General features: G+C 35.1%; 1 protein-coding gene across 5 annotated transcripts in view; it reads right to left on the reverse strand.

Moving 5' to 3' along the window:
- The window catches only part of ZNF654 (zinc finger protein 654), a 94,906-nt gene that overhangs the window by 17,754 nt on the left and 54,837 nt on the right, over positions 1-22,315 (reverse strand). For 2 of the 5 annotated variants that reach the window (XM_030329720.2, XM_030329718.1), the window contains exons 3-6: positions 21,342-21,423; positions 6,780-6,915; positions 3,958-4,160; positions 3,124-3,263 (exon numbers count right to left, since the gene is read on the reverse strand). In XM_030329720.2, coding sequence (XP_030185580.1) covers positions 3,124-3,263; positions 3,958-4,160; positions 6,780-6,915; positions 21,342-21,423 — 561 coding nt within the window. The other 3 variants (XM_032594766.1, XM_030329721.1, XM_030329722.1) reach the window with 3 other exon arrangements.

The following is a 22,315-nucleotide window of genomic DNA, read 5'->3' on the forward strand; positions in this document are numbered from 1 at the left end:
GACATCAGTCCTGGAACTTAAGAAAAATAAACAAACTTTAAATAGAGACAATATATACTGAAGGCTTTCTACTCTATTAAAATTTGCCACTAATGTTAAGCTGATCTATTAAAGAGAATGTTTGTGAAAAATAAATATGTATTTTAGAATTTAAAATTCAAAAGTATTGGTTTAAAAATGTCTTATATAAGCCCATATCATTTTAGATTATTATGTTGGGCAAATGAAACCTAGTTATCCTTTAAGAATTAATGAATGTTGGGGTGCCTGGGTGGCTTAGTTGGTTAAGTGTCCAGTTCTTGATTTCTTGAGATCATCTGTCACATGATCTCACGGTTCATGAGATTAAGCCCCACATCTGGCTCTGCACTGATAGGGCAGAGCCTGCTTGGGATTCTCTCTCTCCCTCTCTCTGCCCCTCCCTCCCTCACATGTGTGCACATGCTCTAAGTAAATAAATAAACTTAAAAAAAAAAAAGTAAAATGTCCAAGTGGTAGGATGTGTGTGTCTGTGTGTGTGTGTGCGTGCGCGCATGAGAACTGGGAAAAGGAAGGCAGAAGTTATTAGAATCTTTTAGAATTATTCATGATTTCACCTAAAAGGATTTGAAGATATGTACTAAAAACATTCTAATACCGCATTCTAAATTACATTATTTCTTGGTAAACCTGATGTTTCATATATCCTACTAATCATTTTTAAGTAGCTTTAAAAATGTTTTCACAAACTGGGGCGCCTGGGTGGCTCAGTCAGTTAAGCATCTGACTTCAGCTCAGGTCATGATCTCTCGGTTCGTGAGTTCAAGCCCCATGTCGGGCTCTGTGCTGACAGCCGAATCCTGGAGCCTGCTTCAGATTCTGTGTCTCCCCCTCTCTCTGCCCCTCTCATGCTCTGCCTCTCAATAATAAATAAACATTAACATTTTTTTTAAATGTTTTCACAAACTAATATACAATACCATTTATATTAGCATCCCAAGAATGAAATACTTAGGCTTAAATCTAACCAAATACATATAAAGTCTACATGAGGAAAATTACAAAACTAATGAATGAATCAAAAAACTAAAATGGGAGAGATATTCCATATTCATGAATAGGAAAACTCAATATTGTCATGATGTCAATATCTTGATCTACAAATTGAATTCAATCCCAATCAAAACCCCAGCAGGTTATTTTATGGGTATCAACAAATTGATCCTAAAGTTTATATGCAGAGGAAAAGACCCAGAATAGCCAATACAATATTGAAGAAAAAAGTTGGAAGACTAACGCTAATAAGGACATTGTTGTATTGGTGAAAGAATAGACAAATACATCAAGAGAACAGAACAGAAAAGAGCCCAGAAACAGACCCCCATAAATATAGTCAACTGGTCTTTGACAAAGGAGCAAAGGCAATAATACAGTCGAGTGGAGATAGTCTCATCAACAAATGGTGCTGGAATAACTGGACATCCACATGCAAAAAAAAAAAAATCTAGACACATGCTTTATACCTTTCACAAAGATTACCTCAAAGTGGATCACAGACATAAACAGAAAATGCAGAACTATAAAACTCCTAGTAGATAAGCTTCTGGGTATGGTGATGCCTTTTTACAACACTATAGTCATGAGCCATGAAAGAAATAATTGATAAGCTCGTCTTTGTTACAATTAAAAACTGTGCTCTGTGAAAGACAATATCAAGAAAATTAAAAGACAAGCCACAGATTGGAAGAAAATATTTGTAAAAGACACATCTGATAAAGGACTATTACCCAAAATCTACAAAGACCTTTTAAAATTCAACAAAAAGAAAACTAACAATCTGATTTAAAAATAGGCCAAAAATCGTAACAGACACCTCACCAAAGAAGATATACAGATAAAAAAACAAGCATATGAAAAGATAGTCCCCACCATACGTCATCAGGGAAATACAAATTAAAACAAGATACCACTATACTCCTACTAGAATGGCCCAATTTTGTAACACTGACAACAGCAAATGCTGGTGAGGATGAGCAACAGGAACTCTTATACATTGCTGGTGGGAATACAAAACAGTACACCCACTTTGGAAGACAGTTTGGTAGTTTCCTTCAAAACTAAACACTCTTACCATACATTTCAGCAGGTGTGCTCCTCGGTATTTACCCAAAGGAGTTGAACTTTATGTCCACACAGAAACCTGCACACGGATATTTACAGCAGCTTTATTCGTGATTGCCAAAACTTGAAACCAACCAAGATGTCCTTCATTAGGTGAATGGATAAATAAACTGGTAATCCAGGCAATGGAATATTACTCAGCACTAAAAAGAAATGAGCTATCAAGCTATGAAAAGACATGGTGGAACCTTAAATGTACATTACTGAGTGAAAAAAGCCAATCTGAAAAGGCTACACACTGTATAATTCCAACTATACAATATGGTGGAGAAGGTAAAACTATGACAATAGTAAAAACATCAGTGGTTTCCAGAGGTGAGGGTTGGGAGAGGGAGAGAAGAAATGAACAAGTGGGGAGCACAGAGGACTTTTAGGGCAGTGAAAATACCCTGTGTGATACTATATTTATCCAAACCCATAGATTATATATAACACCAGTAGTGAACCCTAAGAGAATCTGGACTTTGGGTGGTTATGATGTGCCACTATGGGTTCATCCTTGGTTAAAAAAAAAAAAAAAAAAAAAAAAAGTACTCTTCTGGTGAGTAATTTTTTTTTTTTTTTTTTTTCTGAGAATGTTGATAATGGAGAAGGTTATGTATATGTGGGGATCGGGATATAATGGGAAATGTCTGTACCTCCCTCTCAATTTTACTGTAAACCTAAAACTGCTCTAAAAAATAAAGTCTTAAAAAACTAAATTCCACATTTGATTTAAAATATAATTGTTTCATTATAATACATACTTTAAACATTTATACTGTCAGTTACTGGCACATGGTCATTGTCTTTTTTAATTTTTAGATCTTACAACTTACTGTTGTTTCTTGCACAGTAAATTTTTAAAATGTGGCTTAACATTTTCACAGAACTTTTTTTAAAACATAAAGTCCAGATTCTGCCAACCAGTTCTCCTTTTGTTCCCCATCTTACCATTTCAATTTCCATATTAGGGACACTTACCAGATACAGTACATATCCCCATTCTGGAGCTGCGGAATAAGAAAGGATTCACAGAGTTGCAAAGCTAACATAGTCTTGCCTTCTTTTTCAGTGTTACAGATGATATCAATTCCACTCTTACAATCAGTTTTCAATAAATGCTATAAGAGGAAAAGAAAAATCAGTTCATATCATTAAAAATACCTAAAAAGCTAGTTGCATTCAATGTGGATTAAACATTCAGGAAAAAATTTAAATTTCTGGTTTTCTTCTACAAAAACAATGATGAATTATACAGAAATATTTTCATGGTTTCATAGTTTTACTATCTAGCACCTACAATTTATAACTACTTTTAATCTCATTAATGTCCACAACTTGTAAGTGAGTAGGTTCTATATTAGGAAAAGATTCTTTCATCTTAAAAAAAAAAAAAAAAAAAAAAAAAAAACAACAAAAAAAGGAAAACAACAAACATGAGCATTTAATTTCTTAATATTTTATTAAAAGGCAAAATACTTTATAAAAGTATTTACAAAACAAGTGCTGAATAATTAATTTAAATTTTTATTTAAAATGCTTCCTATTTTTATTTAACCTCTTCTGTCACACAATAAGCTCAACATGTATAATGCTTATTGATGAATGCTTTAATTTCATCAGTTGTCAATCTCAGATTGTCTAATTCAATGCGAGCTTAAAGAATAGTGTCAAAGAGAACACATCTAAATAATGTAATCCTAAAACCTTTGGTGTTACTGTAAAAGGAATTTTACAAGAATGGGCTACTTTTTTTTTTTTTAAATTTTTGATAAGGTTAAAATAGTAAAAGGCAAACATAATCTCAAACAATACCTCCCGGAATAGTTGATCTTCTACAGGTGACATAAACAGACATGTGAAGAGTGCTTGATGGAAGTACAAGTCTTTGCTGATTTCTGGGTGATTTATACAAGATTTGATAAGAGCCATTGCTTCAGGTATGCGTTCACAAGCAATTAGGTATCTGGCACGTAGTTCAAAGAACAGTGGATTTTCAGAACTTAAATATTTGTTCACTATATTAAAAAGAAAACAAACTCTTATTACTCTCAAGAAAAGATTCTCAAACTTTGTTGTTTGAAACTCTACCACTAACATGTGGCATCTAATTAGATTAAGTGGTTATTTAACTAAATAGCATATTCCTTAGTAGGAGTTTATTTATGAAAATAATATTCAGTCATATGATTGGAAAAATGGAAATAAGAGTAACACCAAAACTGCTCAAGAAGTATCTTTTGATTTCTTTTCAGTCTAAAAACTGAAAAAAATTTAACAAAAAATGAAATACTCTCTTTTCAGTTCACTAATATGTTAAAATATGTTTCAGATAACATGGGGTCTGGAATTTCTAGTCTATTTATGTACTTTATATTTTGTTGCCTAATATTGTCATTCACATAAGGTTAAAAGGCTGAATCCTATTTTGTCATTAAAACCACATTGATTTAGATGTATAGAGAAAAGTAACGTGAATTAAGGAAAATGTTTTATTACTTCTTATCAAAAATTAAGCCAAAAGCAGTACCAAAAAGGATTGCTTATTAATATATGTATCACTAAGAATAATTACTAATTAATACTTTACACAACTTAAAAACATATAAGCACCTTTATCTACCTAAGTTTATTTAGACCTAACAACAACCTATGACAGGTATCATAATACTTCTTTCACAGATCACAAAACTGAGACTCAGAGAGGTCAAATGACTTGCCCAAGGACAAAGAATAAGTGGCAGAGCAGGAACAGGGATCCACATTTCATGATTTCAGATCAAAATGTTTTCATTACTTGTGTATGTTTAATCAGTAGCTTCTAAAATGCCTATGAGTGATGTTTTATTTGGGCTTCAACATGTGCCTTGCAATTCCGTTTACAGCATATGATAAGCAGACAATGATTTATAGAGTTAATGCAAAGATAAACTTCAGACTGGTCTTTATCTTAATGGTCACCAACTAGAGGAGAGTCATCCATATTAATGAGGCTCTAGAGCAGCTTTTCCCAAAGTGAGGTATGCTAGTGAAAGTATGAAAGGAATATATATGTAAGGATGAGAGAGAGGGAGAGTGAGAGAGAGAGAGAGACATACCGTCAGCCCTTACACCAACCAACAGATTTGTTCTAGCTCCTAGTCAGAGAAGCCTAAAAGCCCAAGCTTTCTTCTCTATTCTCACTCCTTTTGAAGCTCCTCATCTAGCTTCTGTGCCATCTGACCACATTCCCCAGGCTCCTTATAGTTTTCTTCAGTCTGTCACCCTTGCCTTCCCTATATTGACTCTATATACTTTTCCTCAATGGTACAACTCTTCCTCCTCAGTTCCAACTGCCTCCCTCTTCAGTTTTTTACTCCTTTCTGAAACCCTCACATCAAGTTCCAGTCTCCTTTGTATGCCCTGGGTATTTACCACTATAACACTATGATATATATTGTAGCTCTTTCCTCTAGTCTTATTCTACCTCCTATCTCAGCCCACCACTTTTAACTACTTCTCCTGATCTTCTCTCTTTCGTCATCTTCTCTCCTATCTCTGTCACAGTCCTCCACACTTGTAGCTGGAGTTAACTTGCTCTTAAGCTGGAGAAGCATAGCCCCTTCTCCACTCAACTCTACTCAAAACCTACCCCCAACCCTTATTAACCTGAGGTAAATGGAAAGATCCTAACCTGCTCAGCACAATATGTGGTGTGAAGTATCCTCACCAGAACAAGGGTGGGAAGTCTTGTCTTTTCTTTCTGCCATCTTATAATTGCACTCCATGGGCTCTCTCCATGCTTTCAAATGTTTTCCATGCTTTTTCTGCTTACACTACTGCTGAGTTTACATTCTAAGTTCTGATGATCCAAAATGTTCTGGGGCTCAGGAACAATATGGCAAACAGTTTTTAAAAAGAATTACCTAGAAGTAATTGACAGAGCCTCTTGCCTCAAAAGGAAATTTTGGCCCACAGGAAACACAGTGGATCTATGCTGGAAAGGAGGTGATACCAAAGCATGCAGGTCGTTCAGGGATGAGATAAAACTCAACTTCTACTAATGGATGAAGTTTGGGAAATACTGCTCCAGAGTACTTGGAATTCATTCAACTTGTCACTCATTCACTTACACATTCCTCAGATGGTCACTTGGTTCAGTTAACAAATACTTATATTGAGTACCTACTCTGTACCAGGCACTGGGCTGGGTATAGGATATGCAGTAGTGGTGACAAAAACTGACAGAGTTCCAGCCCTCAGAGTTTCCTGTATAAGGGAGATTCCATGTGCTTAAGCAGGGTGTTGTTGTTGTTGTTGTTTTTAAGGGTGTTTGTTCCTACTTAACTAGATTTTTAAAATATAACAAATGATGAAACCAAACTCTCTGTAAGTAACATCTGGACAGTAAGTGTATTACACTGAATTCCCATTAGAATAAATGGAAAATTACTATACATAAAGGTACCTAGTCTGGTGTCAAAAATCATTCTTGGGCCAGGTTAGTATAACAATTTAAACACACTTCATGTGAAAATACATTACTCTTATTCAGTATTAGAAGATAAAGAAAAATCACTATTACTGCTCTAGTTAGAAATGAAAATTGCGCTTGCTTCTCACAAATGTTGGTTTTGATTTTGAGTCTCCTGAAGTACCTATCTCCTGAGATGCTGGCTGGGCTTTAAGAACAGCTTGCAACACTGGATCTTCCCATGGGCCACCATCTCTAATGATTCGAGTCACCAGTTCCAGATTCACATTTCCATATCTGCGGAGGTGATTCTGGCATTCCTAGGAGAGAAAAATCATTTTGGCTTTGTGAATTTAAAGGGGTTAAAAACTAAACTTGATCATCCTTGTCAATAAAATGACTGATGGTCAATGAGTCAGCTATTAAATTATAAAAGAGAAAGGGTTGCTATAGTAACCTAAGTAGGGTGTCAAAACCCCATCAGTACACAAATAGGCTTTAATGCCAAAGGTTACAGAGTTTCTACATAATTGGACTTAGAAAATCCAATTATAATAGGGATTAAGTGTAACCCAAGGGAAAAACTTAAGGGATGCATCATTTCTAGGAAAAGAACCAGGTTTTAAAACCTAAGGGAAAAACTTACAGGATGCATCATTTCTAGGAAAAGAACCAGGTTGCAAAAATGTAAAACTTAAATGTTCAGTTTATGTGAGGGCTCATAAAGCTTCTGTTAACAATGGCAAGCAAGAACCTGACTATAAGAAAGAGGTAGAAGGGTCCCTGTCCAATGCAGACTGTGGTTGGCAGACACACAGGTCCCCTGCTCTGATCCCAAATGTATACACCTAGTTGTGATGGAAGGCTAGAAGATGGAAATTCTATTGCATTATTGTTCTATTAGCAGATTTGTAGTCTTGGGATAAAGAAATGGCAGGCTGAAGGAATGAATCCAACCTATAATACGAAGACTTTACATTAGTTTTAAGATAAAGATGTACTGATAGGTTGGGCATTAACTAATAATTTGTCTATGTATTTTCTGGGATTTTTTTTAAAGATGTTTGAAATATTTTTAGAGAATCTTTTATCTTAGACTTGTGATTATAATATGAATTATGTAACAAGTTTGTAAACAAAGCTTAATATTTAGGAGAACTTGGTTGACTGAATTTATAAATTTGATTTCTTAGATTTAGGTTTACGAGATTTAATTATTTGATTATGCTTTTTTGATTCATTACATACCTTGGTATTGTTTCTAAAATGTTTCAGGGAATTTAATTTGATAATTAAAAGATTAACTGAAGGCCTAGTGAGGGTATAAATAGATACATATTTTTTAATGCATACATCGAGCTTACAGCCTTAAGGAAAAAACTAGGCATTGAAATTGGCAATGTTAAAAATTTGAATAAATGGCACATCAATTAAAACACAAATAATTGCCAAAATTTCTTTCTGTGCTCAAAATATCCTTCAGACATTAAAAACTTAGTAAGTTATAAGCAAAGCTTAAACAATACACCATTACAAATTTTACTTATGATATAAATCATCAGGCTACATGTTCAAAGTGGCAGTAAACACTTTGCTTTTATTTGTCATGTTCTTTCATCATTTGAATGTTCCAAAGTAGTATCTATATGCCACTTTTTATTCCTTGTTAAGATACACAAAAAGAGGTTTTATTTGTTTCATGAATGAACAAGGCAGTAGAAGAATCAAGTTTCAAGATAAAGAATCATTTAGTCAAAGAAGTCAACAGATAATTAAGTCATAACATGAAAATAAGTGTCTTCTAGAAGTTATTTAGAATATTCCCAAATTAAAATGAGCGAGCAAGCAAGCAAGCAAGCAAGCAAGCAAACAAAACTGTATAAATAATGGGCAAGTTACTTAACCTCTCTGTGCTCCTTCAGTTAACTCATCTGCAGAATGGTTACTAAAAACACCTACTTCATAGGATTGTTGTGAGGTTTAAATATACAGTATTGAAAGTGCTTACTTAGTACAGTGCCTGGCACATAGTAAGCACTTAATAAATGTTAGCTATTGTATCTTCTAGTATTTTTTAACATTTTGGATAACTATTTTATCTTTGCACACCCAAATGCCTTAGCAGAAAATTAATTTCTACATTTCCATGTGTCAGCATGTTTATATAGCATTCAGAAAAACAAGATATAAAGTTTTTTGATCAGCCATGATTTGTTTTAAACACATGGAACATAGTAAAAATCTGTGATAACAGCTTGAAAACAATCATTGACTTCAAACCTAAAGGTGAATCAACTCCTATATTACTCTAGACACACATACTGCTACCCCTAAAATTCAACTACTGTAAGCTGGCTTTGGTTCAATAAAAGTACAAGACATAAGGGGAGCTGGATGCTAGTCCCTGAATCACTGGTGAGCTTTAGCTCTGCTGCTGAGCTCTTGGACAACCCATCTTTCTAGCTGTCTCACAATAGGTGAGGTACCAATCACACAGCCCTTAGCATTGTGAGACCCAGAATTGGACTTCATGAAATAGGTCTATTGCTAATCTCCTAAACATGGCTGAAAAATAAATACTTGGAGGTCTTGTTAAAAAACAGATTCCCAAGCACCAGTTCAAATATACTAAATCAAAATTTCTAGAGGAAAGCGCTGATAAACTGTATATTTAACAACCCCCACCCCAGAGTCAACTCTGACATACTTTCTGATTATACTTTCTACATTGAGTGTGTACTTTCATAAATGTTTATGCTAGAAAGTATATACTTGTACTCCTATCAATCCTTCTATTAAAAATTAGTCAATTAGCTTAAGTTCATTTTTCTAAGATAAAAATTGTATGGGAGAGTTTTGTTTTGTGTGTGTGTGTGTGTGTGTGTGTGTGTGCACTTATTGAGGCAAATGCACCTTATTTTAGAGACCATTTTCTATGGGAAATGGCTCTGGACAGGAAATAGAGATGAAATGAAGATTTCATTTTGGTTTATTTAAAAAGACATGGGATGGAAAAAAAAAAAAAAGACATGGGATGAGAGAACAAGTAAGTTTGTAAGTATATTTTGGCTCCTCCTTCCTTAGTATGGTGGCTTTTGTGGATGATACACAATTCAAAAGCCTCCAAAGCGAAAAAGGAAGCACTTAAGTCACTATAGAATTCACAACTATCCTTCCTATATATGCTTATTACATATATTTTTACAATGTTTACTTAAAAATTTGGACCTGTACATTAACCTAATCCTTTATTAAGTCATCTGTCTACTATCATTGATACCCATCACACTGTGCTAAATGTTCCCTCAGAAACTTCCATTCAACCTTGTGTTTTTGCCAAAGGTAGAAAACAAAACCCCCTCCTTCACTTTTCTTTCAGAATCTATTGTGGTGCAAACTTAATGTTTTGTTCCAGAAGAATTTTCTTCCCTGAACTTGTTACCTCATTAGAATTGCCCCCCCCAACATGTCTGCAAAGCTGTATATTCAGTGTTCTTGATCTGAACTCCTCAGCAGCTCATCATAAAATGAAATTCTTTTTTTTTCCAGAGGATGAAATTCTTAATGACTGAACTTCATATTTAAGGATCTCTGCACTTACCTACCTAACTCATTCAGCTATTCAACATCATGAATCCTCCAGCCTGGTCTCCTCCATGTCTCAAATTCATCATGTACTTTCTTGCTTATGCTTTTCTCATTATCACTCACTCTTTTTCTCCTACAACTTCCTACAAACCTATTGAAACTTCCCAGTAAACCAATCTAAATACTTTCCTATCTTTCCATAATCCTGCTTTTCCCTGAGAAGCCTGTACTAGCTACCTCAATCCATAATAAAGTTAATTCCTTCTCCTGCAGTACTGAAAATCAGTACCAGTCAACTCTTCTGATATTTATCATGTAAGAGGGAGCCTTGTGTTATTAAGGGCTGACATCTTACTTCTTAGGTAGTTAAAAGCATGTTCAAACAGAGCCAAGAAAGGAAAGGTATACCAGAAAAGATAAATTCTCAATAATAACTTTTTAATCAGAATCAAGTTTTATGGAAATCCATGTAATCAGAAACATTATGCAGTATTTGTCTTATTTTGAATGCAGCTTCCAGAGCAAAACTGTAGAATACCATATCAAATTCACTCATAAAGCAAGCTATTGTAGCAAATCAAAGCAAAAAATTTTTAAAAGGTCTTCAGTGTGGTTAATGTTATAAAAACAGAGCCTTTAAAATACAGTAAAATCTTTACAATACTTTATAATAAGAGGAGAATGATCATAACTTTTATTATTACATTTCCATTGGTTATCTCATGGCAAAGCATTTCAAAAAGTTGTAAAATTTAAAGTTGTTACGTAGTTTTCTTTTTCAAAAAGATAACATTACACATTTGCTGTTCTTTTCTGTGGTAAGTTCCTAAGGAATATTTACCTAATGTTTTTAAAAAATAAACATTCTGAGTTTGCCCATATAAAGAGGACAGTATAACAGTGAAAAAGTTACTGCTTTTCAAAAGAAAGTTATGGAGAAAATCATTTAAAATGAATATTTGGAAGCGTTTACATTCTTGCAGGTTTGCTGTTGCCAAAATCAGTATGTCACTTACAATGTTTGTATTAAAAAACTTAAACTAGAATTTTTTGTTGAAAAACCTTTCAACTGGAGCATTTTAATGGGCTTTCAGAGTCATATGTTAAAAATGGTTAGTATCAAAACATTGATGTCAGTAACAATAGAAATTTAGTAGTCAAATTTCAACAACTCTTTGTAATTTGGGTGGAAGGAATTTAAACTCAGTATCACAGTTGAGAAAATTTTTCACCTATGACAACTATTAAAACCAAGTATCAAAGTAAACACCTTAAAATCAGACTATATGACCAAGAGTTAGAATTTTTCAAAAATAAAGCATATTAAGTCATACTGCTATCATTAGTTTTTACACTGTTAAAACATTATTTTACTTTCATTTTTTTAAATGTTTTTTATGTTTCATAATGTATATAGTATTAGCACATATCCATAAATAATACATATATATGTATTGAGAATATTCTGTCTTTTAAAAAAACCTAGATGGTTGTGCTATCAGAAGTCTGGACATTCTTGATTTTAGGTATTATTTGTTTTTACATTTGTGTTTGGAATCAAATATAAAACTGTCTCCTTTTTTTTTTTTTTTAACTCACTGTCTTCTACTGATCCTAATATCATGTCAGTTTTCTTTCTTATGTGATGTGCTTCTACCTGTTATTTTTACTGTTACACTCTAGTCTAGGCCTTCATCTGCTATCACTTAGATAACCACATTAGTTTCTTCTTCCTGTCTCTGCTATGCAAGTCTTTAGGAGGTCTCAGAATGTAAGTTAACAAAGCATTTAGATAGTAGTATAAGGGCTCCTAGTTGGCTCAGTTGGTGGAGCATGCAGCTCTTGTATGTCAGGGTTGTGAGTTTGAGCCCCATGTTGGGTGTAAAGATTACTTAAAAATAAAATGTTTAAAAAAAACCAGAAAGTTTATACATAAAGATTTCTTTAGGGGCTCCTGGCTCTCAGTTGGTGGACCATATAACTCTGGATCTTGGGGTCGTGAGGTCAGGACCCACATTGGGTAGAAAGATTACTTTAATAAATAAAACCTAAAAAAAAAAAATTTAGGGGCACCTGGGTGGCTCGGGCAGTTAAGCAGCCGACTTCAGCTCAGGTCATATCTCACTGCTGGTGAGTTCGAGCTCCACGTCAGGCTCTGTGCTGACAGCTCAGGGCCTGGTGCCTGGTTCTCATTCTGTGCCTCCCTCTCTCTGCCCCTCCCCCATTCTCTCTCTCTCTCTCTCTCTCTCTCTCTCTCTCCTTCAAAAATAAATAAACATTAAAAAAAAATATTAGGGGCGCCTGGGTGGCTCAATTGGTTAAGCGTCCGACTTCGGCTCAGGTCATGATCTCACCATTTGTTGAGTTCGAGCCCCATCGGGCTCTGTGCTATCAGTACAGAGCCCACTTCAGATCCCCTGCCCCCATTCTCTACTCCTTCCCCACTCACATTCTGTCTCTTGAAAATAAACATTAAAAAAATTTTTTTAACTTCAGACTATTGTTTTGACATATACATTACTGCAAACACATGATTATATCTATTCATACTGGTTGAGAGTAATACTTAGGCCCTTGTTCTACTTCTATAAACCTCGACTCCACAAGAGCTTAATTTTCTGACCTGTAAAATAAGGGATTATTGGATCAACAATTTCCAGGGTGACTCCCAATCTCAAAATTATAAAAATGCATTAATGCCTATAAATTACATATATTTGATTTTGAAAAGTAACTACAATCATGTACTTAGTGAACTATTTAAGATATCCCATTTGGGACTTTGGAAAAAAAATGAATATTTAAGTGTAAGTAATTGTTCCCTGTTTAACAGACATGATTACATTTTTATACATTTAAAAAATCTTAAGTAATGAATATAAATGTGACTTAAATTAGCAATCAAAGTTTTAGCTGAAGTGGAAGCCAATCATAAGTACAGAAAACCATCAACTGCGGCATAACCAAATTTCAGAATTGGTAATTGCCAAGTTAATGAAAGCATGACCCTATTATTAACATTTTTAAATCATAAATGAAATAATATGGCCAACAGAGAAGTACTATTGTTACTGTTTTACCCTGTAAGACAGAGACCCTGAAGCAGAATTAAGGTGTATGCAAGGTTTACTGGAGTATAGGTTCCCACATAAAGAAATAAATATAAAATCTGATATAGCAGAGAGAACAAAGAGTTAGTCAAGAGAACAGGTCACAGTACCAGCAATACTACAAATTGAGCGAGTTAATCTCCAATAAATATTATTGAATAGATGAATGAATGTATCTCTCTGGTCCTCTCTGGTCCTTAATGACCTTCATAGTTCTTCTTTACAACTAAATTTTCTATGATCTAATATTTTATCTGGGAAAACAAACTACTTCAAGCATTAAGATGCTGATAATTCTAGTTATTATGTATTAAGACACTACAGAATCATCTTTCAGTGATAAGCGAATGCCTCAATGACCCTGATGCGCTTTTAGAGCTACTTTCAAAGTGTCAATCTTACTGATTTTGAAGGCACTTACATGCCTGGTCCTGAAAACACAAAATTGCAAGATGCTCGAATATAAGATCTTTGTTAGAGCTGGATACTATGGTGTGAACAACTATCACTGAACAATGTTTAGTACCCACTTTTTGAGATGACTGTTGGTTCCATGTGTCAGGGTAAACTGGCCTTTCCTGACATGATGCTGACAGCCCTATCTTTTGGAGGCTTGCTTTTGGTCCCCTGAGCTTAACTGTCTCATTTATTTATTATATATTTTATGCCTGAAATAACTCTGGGTCTTGTATCTATGCAAAGTGATTATAGAACTTCAACAGTTGAAGTTAAGTGTTTCCTTCTCAGATTATTAAAAACAAAAAATACACAGAGAAAGTGAAATATTTCTGAGGTGGTAATATACAAGATTTATTAATCTCAGTAGTAACAGTTTCAAAAATATAATGAAAAACTATCAAACCTTTACCCATTTCAACACAAGGTTAATCTAAGGAATATAATTTTTAAAAATTATTTCAAAATCTGAAACTTTAATTTTAATATCAATCTCTTTCATTCCAGTGCTAAATATGTGGCATACTTGTCAAGTATGTTTCTTTCATAGCCAGTGAAATCTTTCCCCCATCCCTTTCAATTCTCTTTTTTCTACACATTGTCAAAATAGAATCAACAAGTAAATGTTTGATGGTTTCATCCCATGAATGCATTTGTTGATCTGTTCCCCATATGACTGTATATTAGTAACCAATGAACCAGGAAGTAAATTTCAGAAAACACACTTCATTGTTTCTTATTTTTTAGAGCTCAGCAATGATGATACATCTCTAAGAGGGATTCTTTTTTTTTTTTTATTATTTTTTTTAACGTTTATTTTTGAGACAAAGAGAGACAGAGCATGAACAGGGGAGGGTCAGAGAGAGGGAGACACAGAACCTGAAACAGGCTCCAGGCTCTGAGCTGTCAGCCCAGAGCCCGACGCAGGGCTCGAACTCACGGACCGTGAGAGCATGACCTGAGCCGAAGTCGGCCGCTTAACCGACTGAGCCACCCAGGCACCCCTCTAAGAGGGATTCTTTAAAAAAAAAGGAAAAAAGAAAAAAAAATGTCTATGGACTTATTTAGCCTTCATTTGTGTTGGCACACATATCAGTACTAGGGTCTAGTAACTACTAAGTGTTGGAGACACAAGGATGAAAGTAGTCTCTGCCTATGAGATCTAACAGCCCAGCTGGAGAGGCAGATAGAATTCAGAGGTACTGGTGTTTCGGTACACAGTGAAAAAGCTGGTGGGGGGTGGGGGGTGGGCAGGGAGTCCTATGTAGTCAAAATGTAGTTGAGCAGAGACAGGAGAGGAATTCTATTAGAGAAGAAAAAAATAAGGACACACAATTTTGAAACTGCCCCTCAAAATGTCTTGCTCTTAAGTTGACATGATCATAGTCTTTAAAGCCTCTTAACCAGCACTACAAAGGTGGTTTTGAATACTAAGATTAGGACTTTGCCAAATTAAGTCTTTGGGCAACTTATTCCAAGTAGTCTAGGAAGGGAATATAGTCCAAAAGGTTTTAGGAGAAAGTCAGTGGTTGGTTCTAAACTTCATAGTAGCTAAAAATAAAACCTGGGAGCTATGCTGGTTTATAATGCCAACGAATATACACACTCTGACTTCTTAGGAGAGATCAACACTTGCCCCAGTGAAACAGGATAGACATAACTCCTCTCTAGTGGCTGGTGCTTTTACTTTTGATTCTTCTTATTCTTCTCTTTCAACACTATTGCAGTAAGATAGCTTTGGGCCTCTTCTTGTTTGGGAGGTTGTATCCCCTACCTCCTCCCATCTGCTTCCCCCAGTTACCCAAAGAAGGACAAGTAGATTAAAAATGGGTAGAGTCTCAGGAAAGAAAGCTTAACTAAGGCTCACTTCTATTCTGAACAAAAAAAGATCTTTGTGACTTATACATTGACCCCAAGGGATGAGGATAGTTTTCACTGAGGTCAGGTCAGACTTACTAAAACACATGCCGAGCTCTAGAAGTAGGGCTTTTATTGGTTGGCATTTGCTGATTACTCCAGGGTCTTTTTTTTTTTTTTTTTTTCCCCTAAATTGGGGCGGGGGGAGCTTTATAACATCTATTTTTCTCTTGATTTATAGAAGTAATACATACTTTTTAAAATATTTTTTAAGTTTATTTTTATTTGAGAGAGAGATAGAGAACAAGCAGGGGTGGGGCAGAGAGACAGAATCCCAAGCAGGCTCTGCACTGCCAGCACAGAGCCTGATGTGGGGCTCGAACCGACAAACAAACTGCAAGATCATAACGTGAGCAAAAGTCAACTGTCAGATGCTTAATGTAGTGAGCCACCCAGGCACCCCAAAGTAATACATATTCTTGGTTAAAAAAAATATATGTAGACCCACCAATCTAACCATCATTGGGCATTAGTACTTGGATGTTCCAAAGATATTTGAAACTCTGTCTAGAATGGAACTTATCTTCTTTCTATATCCTGTTCCTCTGCCTATAATCACTGCCCACTTAGTGAATGGCACTACTCTATGTGGTTAGTTCAGCTTAGATGCCCAAGAATATACCTGATTCTTCTCTAGCTTCTTTACCTCCATCCAATCAATACCATAATCCGAGATTTTTGTTCCAGATCATTGTATCTGTGCTTTTATTTTCTTTTTCCAGAATCATTTCTAACATTAATAGAATTTTCATTATAGCCATATTAGCAAGTCTACTAATTTTTACTTGTTTCCTCATGTCAGTCCTATTTTTTAATTTTATAACAACTCTATTTGTTAAGTTCTTTATTTTGACCATTTCTAAATCAGTGGCATACTTTTTTTTTTTTTTTTAAAGACTTGTATTTGTTTTGTTCTGCAAGCATTTGGACTATTTCTTTCTGTTGCTCTCTCTCATAAACTATAGAGCTTGGCAGGTGTATTATTAAATAGTATTTTTTACCTTGAAAAACTCCAGAGACATTATTTATTCTGGTATTTGTTACAATGGAGAAATTCATTGCTAGCCTGTTTTTTGGGTTTTTTTTTTCCTTTGTGGGAATCCTATTTTACATGAGTCCTGCATTTGTAGGAACTTCCCTTTATCCTAAAAATTGAAGACTATAATAAGATATGGCTGCATGTAACTATGAATTGGAAATACATTTTTAGAGATCTGTTTCTTTTACTGATTTTTTTCTGGAGCTAATCTGTTGTTGATCACCTTCACTATACTTTTAATTTAGTAGTTTCATCTCCATACAATAGCTTACCTCCATACATTCTCTAGGATGGTCCCTTCTTTACAATCTCACTTCCAGTTTCATGGATGATACCCTGAACTTAACCAAATAAAGAACAAAACTGATCTCTTCTTTTTTTTTAAACTGTCTTATCTTAACCATGTAATTGACGGTAACTGGTATTAACCTCTTTATTCATCTTTACCTAGAATATCTAGAACAAAGAGCTGTTTTACTAATGGGTAAATAGGTCTCTGTTGAATCCTTCAAGCTCAACCAAGAGAGAAGTTTAATTTGTTAGATCAATGACCCACGAAGTAGTAAAGAGAAGCTACAGCTACCACACCCCTTTTCAAAAATTTCTAACTTCTGGATATTGGGGCAGGTTCCATTTCGTTTGGGTCGTCTCTTCATTTTTTCAGTGGAAGGAATGCTTTCATGAAGAGCCATACATCCCATTTTTAATATTGGTAGCATAGTCACATCAGTATTCCTGTTTTGTGGGCTCTGCTGCACAGGTGGTACACTTTCCAGAAGCACCATCAAAAATGAGATCGGCCCCACACCTAAGCCCCACCATCTGGTATTTCTTACAGTCCTCACTGTTATAAGCTGATGGAGGCAGGGGACAGATAACATTTGGAAGGTCTCCCCCTTTCCAGGTCTCTCTCCCCTATTTAATCACATTCAGGTAACCAGGCATTGTTTGGTTCATTGCTCTAGATGGATTCATCCCTGAGTACTTGATATAGAGCCTCATCCTAGTTTCCAACATTCATAAGGAATTTTGTTCTCATATTATTTTTGTCATTTCACTGGGAATCTAATTTTAATTACATTAATGGATTTTGGAGATCTAGTAGATGAATTCAATTACTAGGCTATGGAAAGCTCATCAGTGAACAGATTCAAAATAATAATGATGAAGTAGGAGCATCATATAAGAAATGTGTCATCTTTTTGTTTTGAGGTAAAGAAGAATTATTGGAAGCCAAAAGTTAAGAAAGCAAACTTTTAGAAGCAGGCAAATGGAACATCTGGCTCTAAGAATGAATTTCTCTTGGAATAAGGTAGAGAGAAAATTATAGTCAGTTGATAAGAAGATTTAAAATTTCTACTTGAGCAGCTCAGGTTTTACGAGATCAGAAATTCATGGAAGAAAAGAATAAATTTAAGGGCCAGGTTTTGGTCTTACTGTGAGAACAGAAATCCAGGTAATATGACTTCAGAGCCCACACCCTGACAGAAAGGATAATTAACTCAAATCCAGCAAAGAATGTTAATCTCTTGCTAATTCAGAGTGTGGTCCAGGGACCAGCTCCTAGGCATCACTTCTGAGCTTGACAGAAATACAGACTCTCAGGCCCCACCCCAGAACTATTGAATCAATATCTGCATTTTAACAAGATTCTCAGGTATCTTAAAGTGTGAGCAGCATTATGTTTGCCATACTTATGGTAGAGGAGAATGAACAAGAACTTAAGCTGGTATGAATCTTTATGAAAGGTGGACAGTAATGAACTACTTGGGGAAATAGAGTTTGCATTAGTAGAAAATCTAAAAACATTTCAAAAGCTGACACTGGGATTATCACTAGACTGTGAGATATGTCGAAGCCTGGGAAATCTGCAAAGCTTAGCAAACACAAGGGTTTTGGGGAGTACACATGATGGACTACATGTTGGCCCTTCTTGGGTCCTAAGGGCACAGGCAGGGAAGCACCAAACAGCAGCAGCTCAGTTCAGAAAATGGAGGACAAAATGGGAACAAAAGGTGAAATCTCCTGGGAGGCAGGAGTTACAGGCTGAAGAAAATTCACAGTAGGAAGGAAGGAAGAAGTAGGAAGAAGCAACAGCAACAGAAGTAGCAGAACTGGCCTAGAGGTTTTAAAAACAAAAGGGAACAAAAGGAGGGGTAGCCTTTAGAATTTAAGCAGGAGCTAGAAAAGGATATAAAACCAAGAACTCTTGGAAACCCTGCTCAAAAGAAAAAAAAAAAATTATCCCTTCAGAGATGTTATGATTTCACACATTTAAAGCATAATTCAAACACTGTGACTCATTTACTCTATAAACACTTCAGCAGTTTCCATTATCAGTGCTCATTTAATATCTCCTTGAGGCATTTCCTAACTACCTGATTTACAACTGAAATCTTCTTCCCCAATAACACCATGCCAGCACTCCATCTCCCTGGTCTGTTTCATTTTTCTTTTAGTCATTTGTTGCTTTCTAAAATAATCTGAAATGGGGACGCCTGGGTGGCTCATTCCGTTAAGCATCTGACTTCGGCCATCAGGTCATGATCTCATGGTTCGTGAGTCTGAGCCCCGCATCGGGCTCTGTGTTACAAATTCTGTGTCTCCTCTCTCTGCCCCTCCCCTGCTCCCGTTCTATCCCACCCCCACCTCTCTCTCTCTCTCTCAAAAATAGACAAACATTAAAAAAAATTTTTTAATAAAATAAAATACTCTGAAATTTACAAAGATTTGATTTATTGTCTTTCTGTCTCTATACCAAAATTAAACTTCACAATAGGGCAGTTTTTCTGGTTTTGCTTACTGCTGTTTTTCCCAGAGCCTAGTGCCTAACATATACAGAAGAGTCAATACATATCTGCGTAGTAAAAAATTCAAAAATGGATTGCCAAAAACACAGGTATCAAAGGAAAAATGGACTAGAAACTTACAAAGTTTTAAATACTGAATATAAACTTTAATTAGAGTGTAAGCTCCACGATGGGACACCTGGCTGGCTCAATTGGAAAAGCATGAGGCTCTTTTTTTCTTTTTTTAAGTTTATTTATTTTAGTAATCTCTGCACCCAACATGGGGCTCAAACTCATGATCCCGAGATCAAAAGAATATAAGCTCCATGGAAATAGGTAGTTTTACTTCTTTTGCTGATTGTAAGAATGTATAAAGTAGAATATGTAATATACCTAGTTTCATTGATTCTAAGATGCATTTTTTTTTTTTTTGTATTTCTACAACTGTAAAATCAGAATATGTTTTATAGCCAATGCTATCTTAGAATCCAAGTCAGCCTGGTGATGATCATGCTGTGGTTGTCATTCTGCATCCATGGACATTTAAAGAGCATGAAAACTTATGACTGAGAATAAAATCCACGAGACTAGCAGAGCACTCTTTTTACTTGTGAAGCAAATGGTATGGGGAGGGTGTAGAGCAGTCAATGTAATTTAACAACACTCTGAAGCAGAAGTCAAAGCTGGCTGGTTAAACAGAACCATAAAACCAACTTAAGCTTTTAAAACCCCAGTGCCCATGGCTTTTAGTTCTTTTATCAATTATTTTAGGAAATGCTACTTCATCAACACTTTTGATGCCACTGAAGACAAAAGGGTGTAGAAAAACAGACAGTGAAGACTTGGTGGAAAAACAAATCTAGAGTCAGATTCTGAATGTGAGGAAGTTTTAGATATATGTTAGCCAACTAAGTCTGCTCCTAATTTTCCTATTTTTATGTATGCATCGGAGTGAGAAATAAAAATCTATTTTAATTCAGTCTACAAGATCTCTTTCAATAAATATAAAATAAAAGTTCTAGGTGAGAGAAAGTATTGCACGACTTTTCTGTTATTAAGCTGACCTCCTTCCCAAAGATGGACAGCCTTTCTTATTAACACACAGTAGAAATAAATGTGAGATATGACATCTGAACACCTTACCCCTAGAGGGAGCTCAAAGTACATCTTCCTTTATTCTACCCAGAGAATAATGATGAGATAATGCCAAGGACACATTAGTGAGCCACAATACTAGGAACTGCTTCTTAAGTAAATGGTAAAAAGATCAAATGTTCTTGTGTCTACAGTTGAGGTCTTGGATCTTTGGCATTCCCTTCTGGATTTACTCCCTCCTCTCTTGTAGCATGTGCCAAAAACAAACAAACAAATGAATAAACAAACAAACAAATTACATATCTTGCAAAGGCTATTAAGAAAATAAATGAGAAAATTAGGGTATAGCCAAGGGGAAAAAGTGACATGAGACAGCCTGCTTTTAGGCTAGGCAAGAAGAGTCATTTTTTTTACTAGGGCTGAGTTCTAGATTGGATATGAAACCAAAGTCTTTATCAATAAAAAGTGTGAGTGTATGTGCAGGATGTGCTTAGGAACCCACAAGGGTGGTAGCAGCAGGCTCTGGTCTAGCAAATATAGAATTGGAAACTCAATTTGAACTGTTTTTAGAAATAGAGCTAAAAGTTAATTTTAAGAACCTTCTTTTTCTGCTGGTATAAGAGGATCCTAAGCATTGCCATCTTAGTAAATATAAAAACTTACAAGCAACAAATAACCAATATACCATTTTTAGGGGGAGAATCAGGCATGTGTTAAATGTAGACAAAATGTGAAGGAGTAAACTGTTTTACCTGGAATGATCCAAGAATATCCTTTAGTGGCTCTTCATAAAACTCATCTCTTCCAAAGAACAGCAGCAACTCAAAGAAGCTCCTAGAAAGATTAAGTAAATGATAATGTTCATTGCTTCTTTAACTGTTTTGCCCCAATTTAAAAGATAAAAGCTATGTAATATCAGTTAGTTTTAAAATAACCAGTTTTGAAAAATTATATTGAGGTTCAAAACTCATGTTGGGTTTTCAATAAAATTTTAATAGAAGTGTCTTCAAAGAAAATAAAAAGAAATATACTTAAGTTCCAGAATTATAGAATGAACAATTACATTACTCGTGCCCACAGAGTTCACAATGCCAAAAAAAGAGAAAAATAAATGCAATGATATATAACTACCAGGTGGCAAAAATGTTGCTACACCTGCCAAGATGATTTAAACTGGGGATAATCCAGCTTCATCCTAGTACAAGGAGCCCCAGAGAAAATTCAAAATCTAATTTTTTTCAGATGGATATAAGGGATGGATAAAATTGACACAAAAATATAAGAAAATTAGAAGGTCACTGTGAATACTCTCAGCCAACATTTATGTTATAGCAATGCCACCAATTAGGTATCTAATAAATGACACGTGGGTTCTCAAACTCTGGGCTTACCTTGACTATCCCACTCCTGACAGACTGCCCCAAATCTGTGGTTCATCTTTTTTAAATAATTGTCTTTGGAAAATACTGTGTCTTTAACAATTCATAATTTCATACAGGAGGAAATATGACTTATTTCCTAATCAATGAGCTGAAAAACTATAAAAATTATTTAGTATTACTTAGCAGTCCTAAAGTAGTACAAATGACAAGCACGTCAAAATCTTTAGATTTTAATTCACCTAGAAGATCCTCAACTAGGAATACCTATGGTTGCATTTTTTAAACACTTTTTGCCTTTAATCCAAATTAATCACTAATAAAGAATGAAGTTTTTAAGATGCAAA

This window comes from Lynx canadensis, chromosome C2, assembly GCF_007474595.2.
Source record: "Lynx canadensis isolate LIC74 chromosome C2, mLynCan4.pri.v2, whole genome shotgun sequence".
Lineage (NCBI taxonomy): Eukaryota > Metazoa > Chordata > Mammalia > Carnivora > Felidae > Lynx > Lynx canadensis.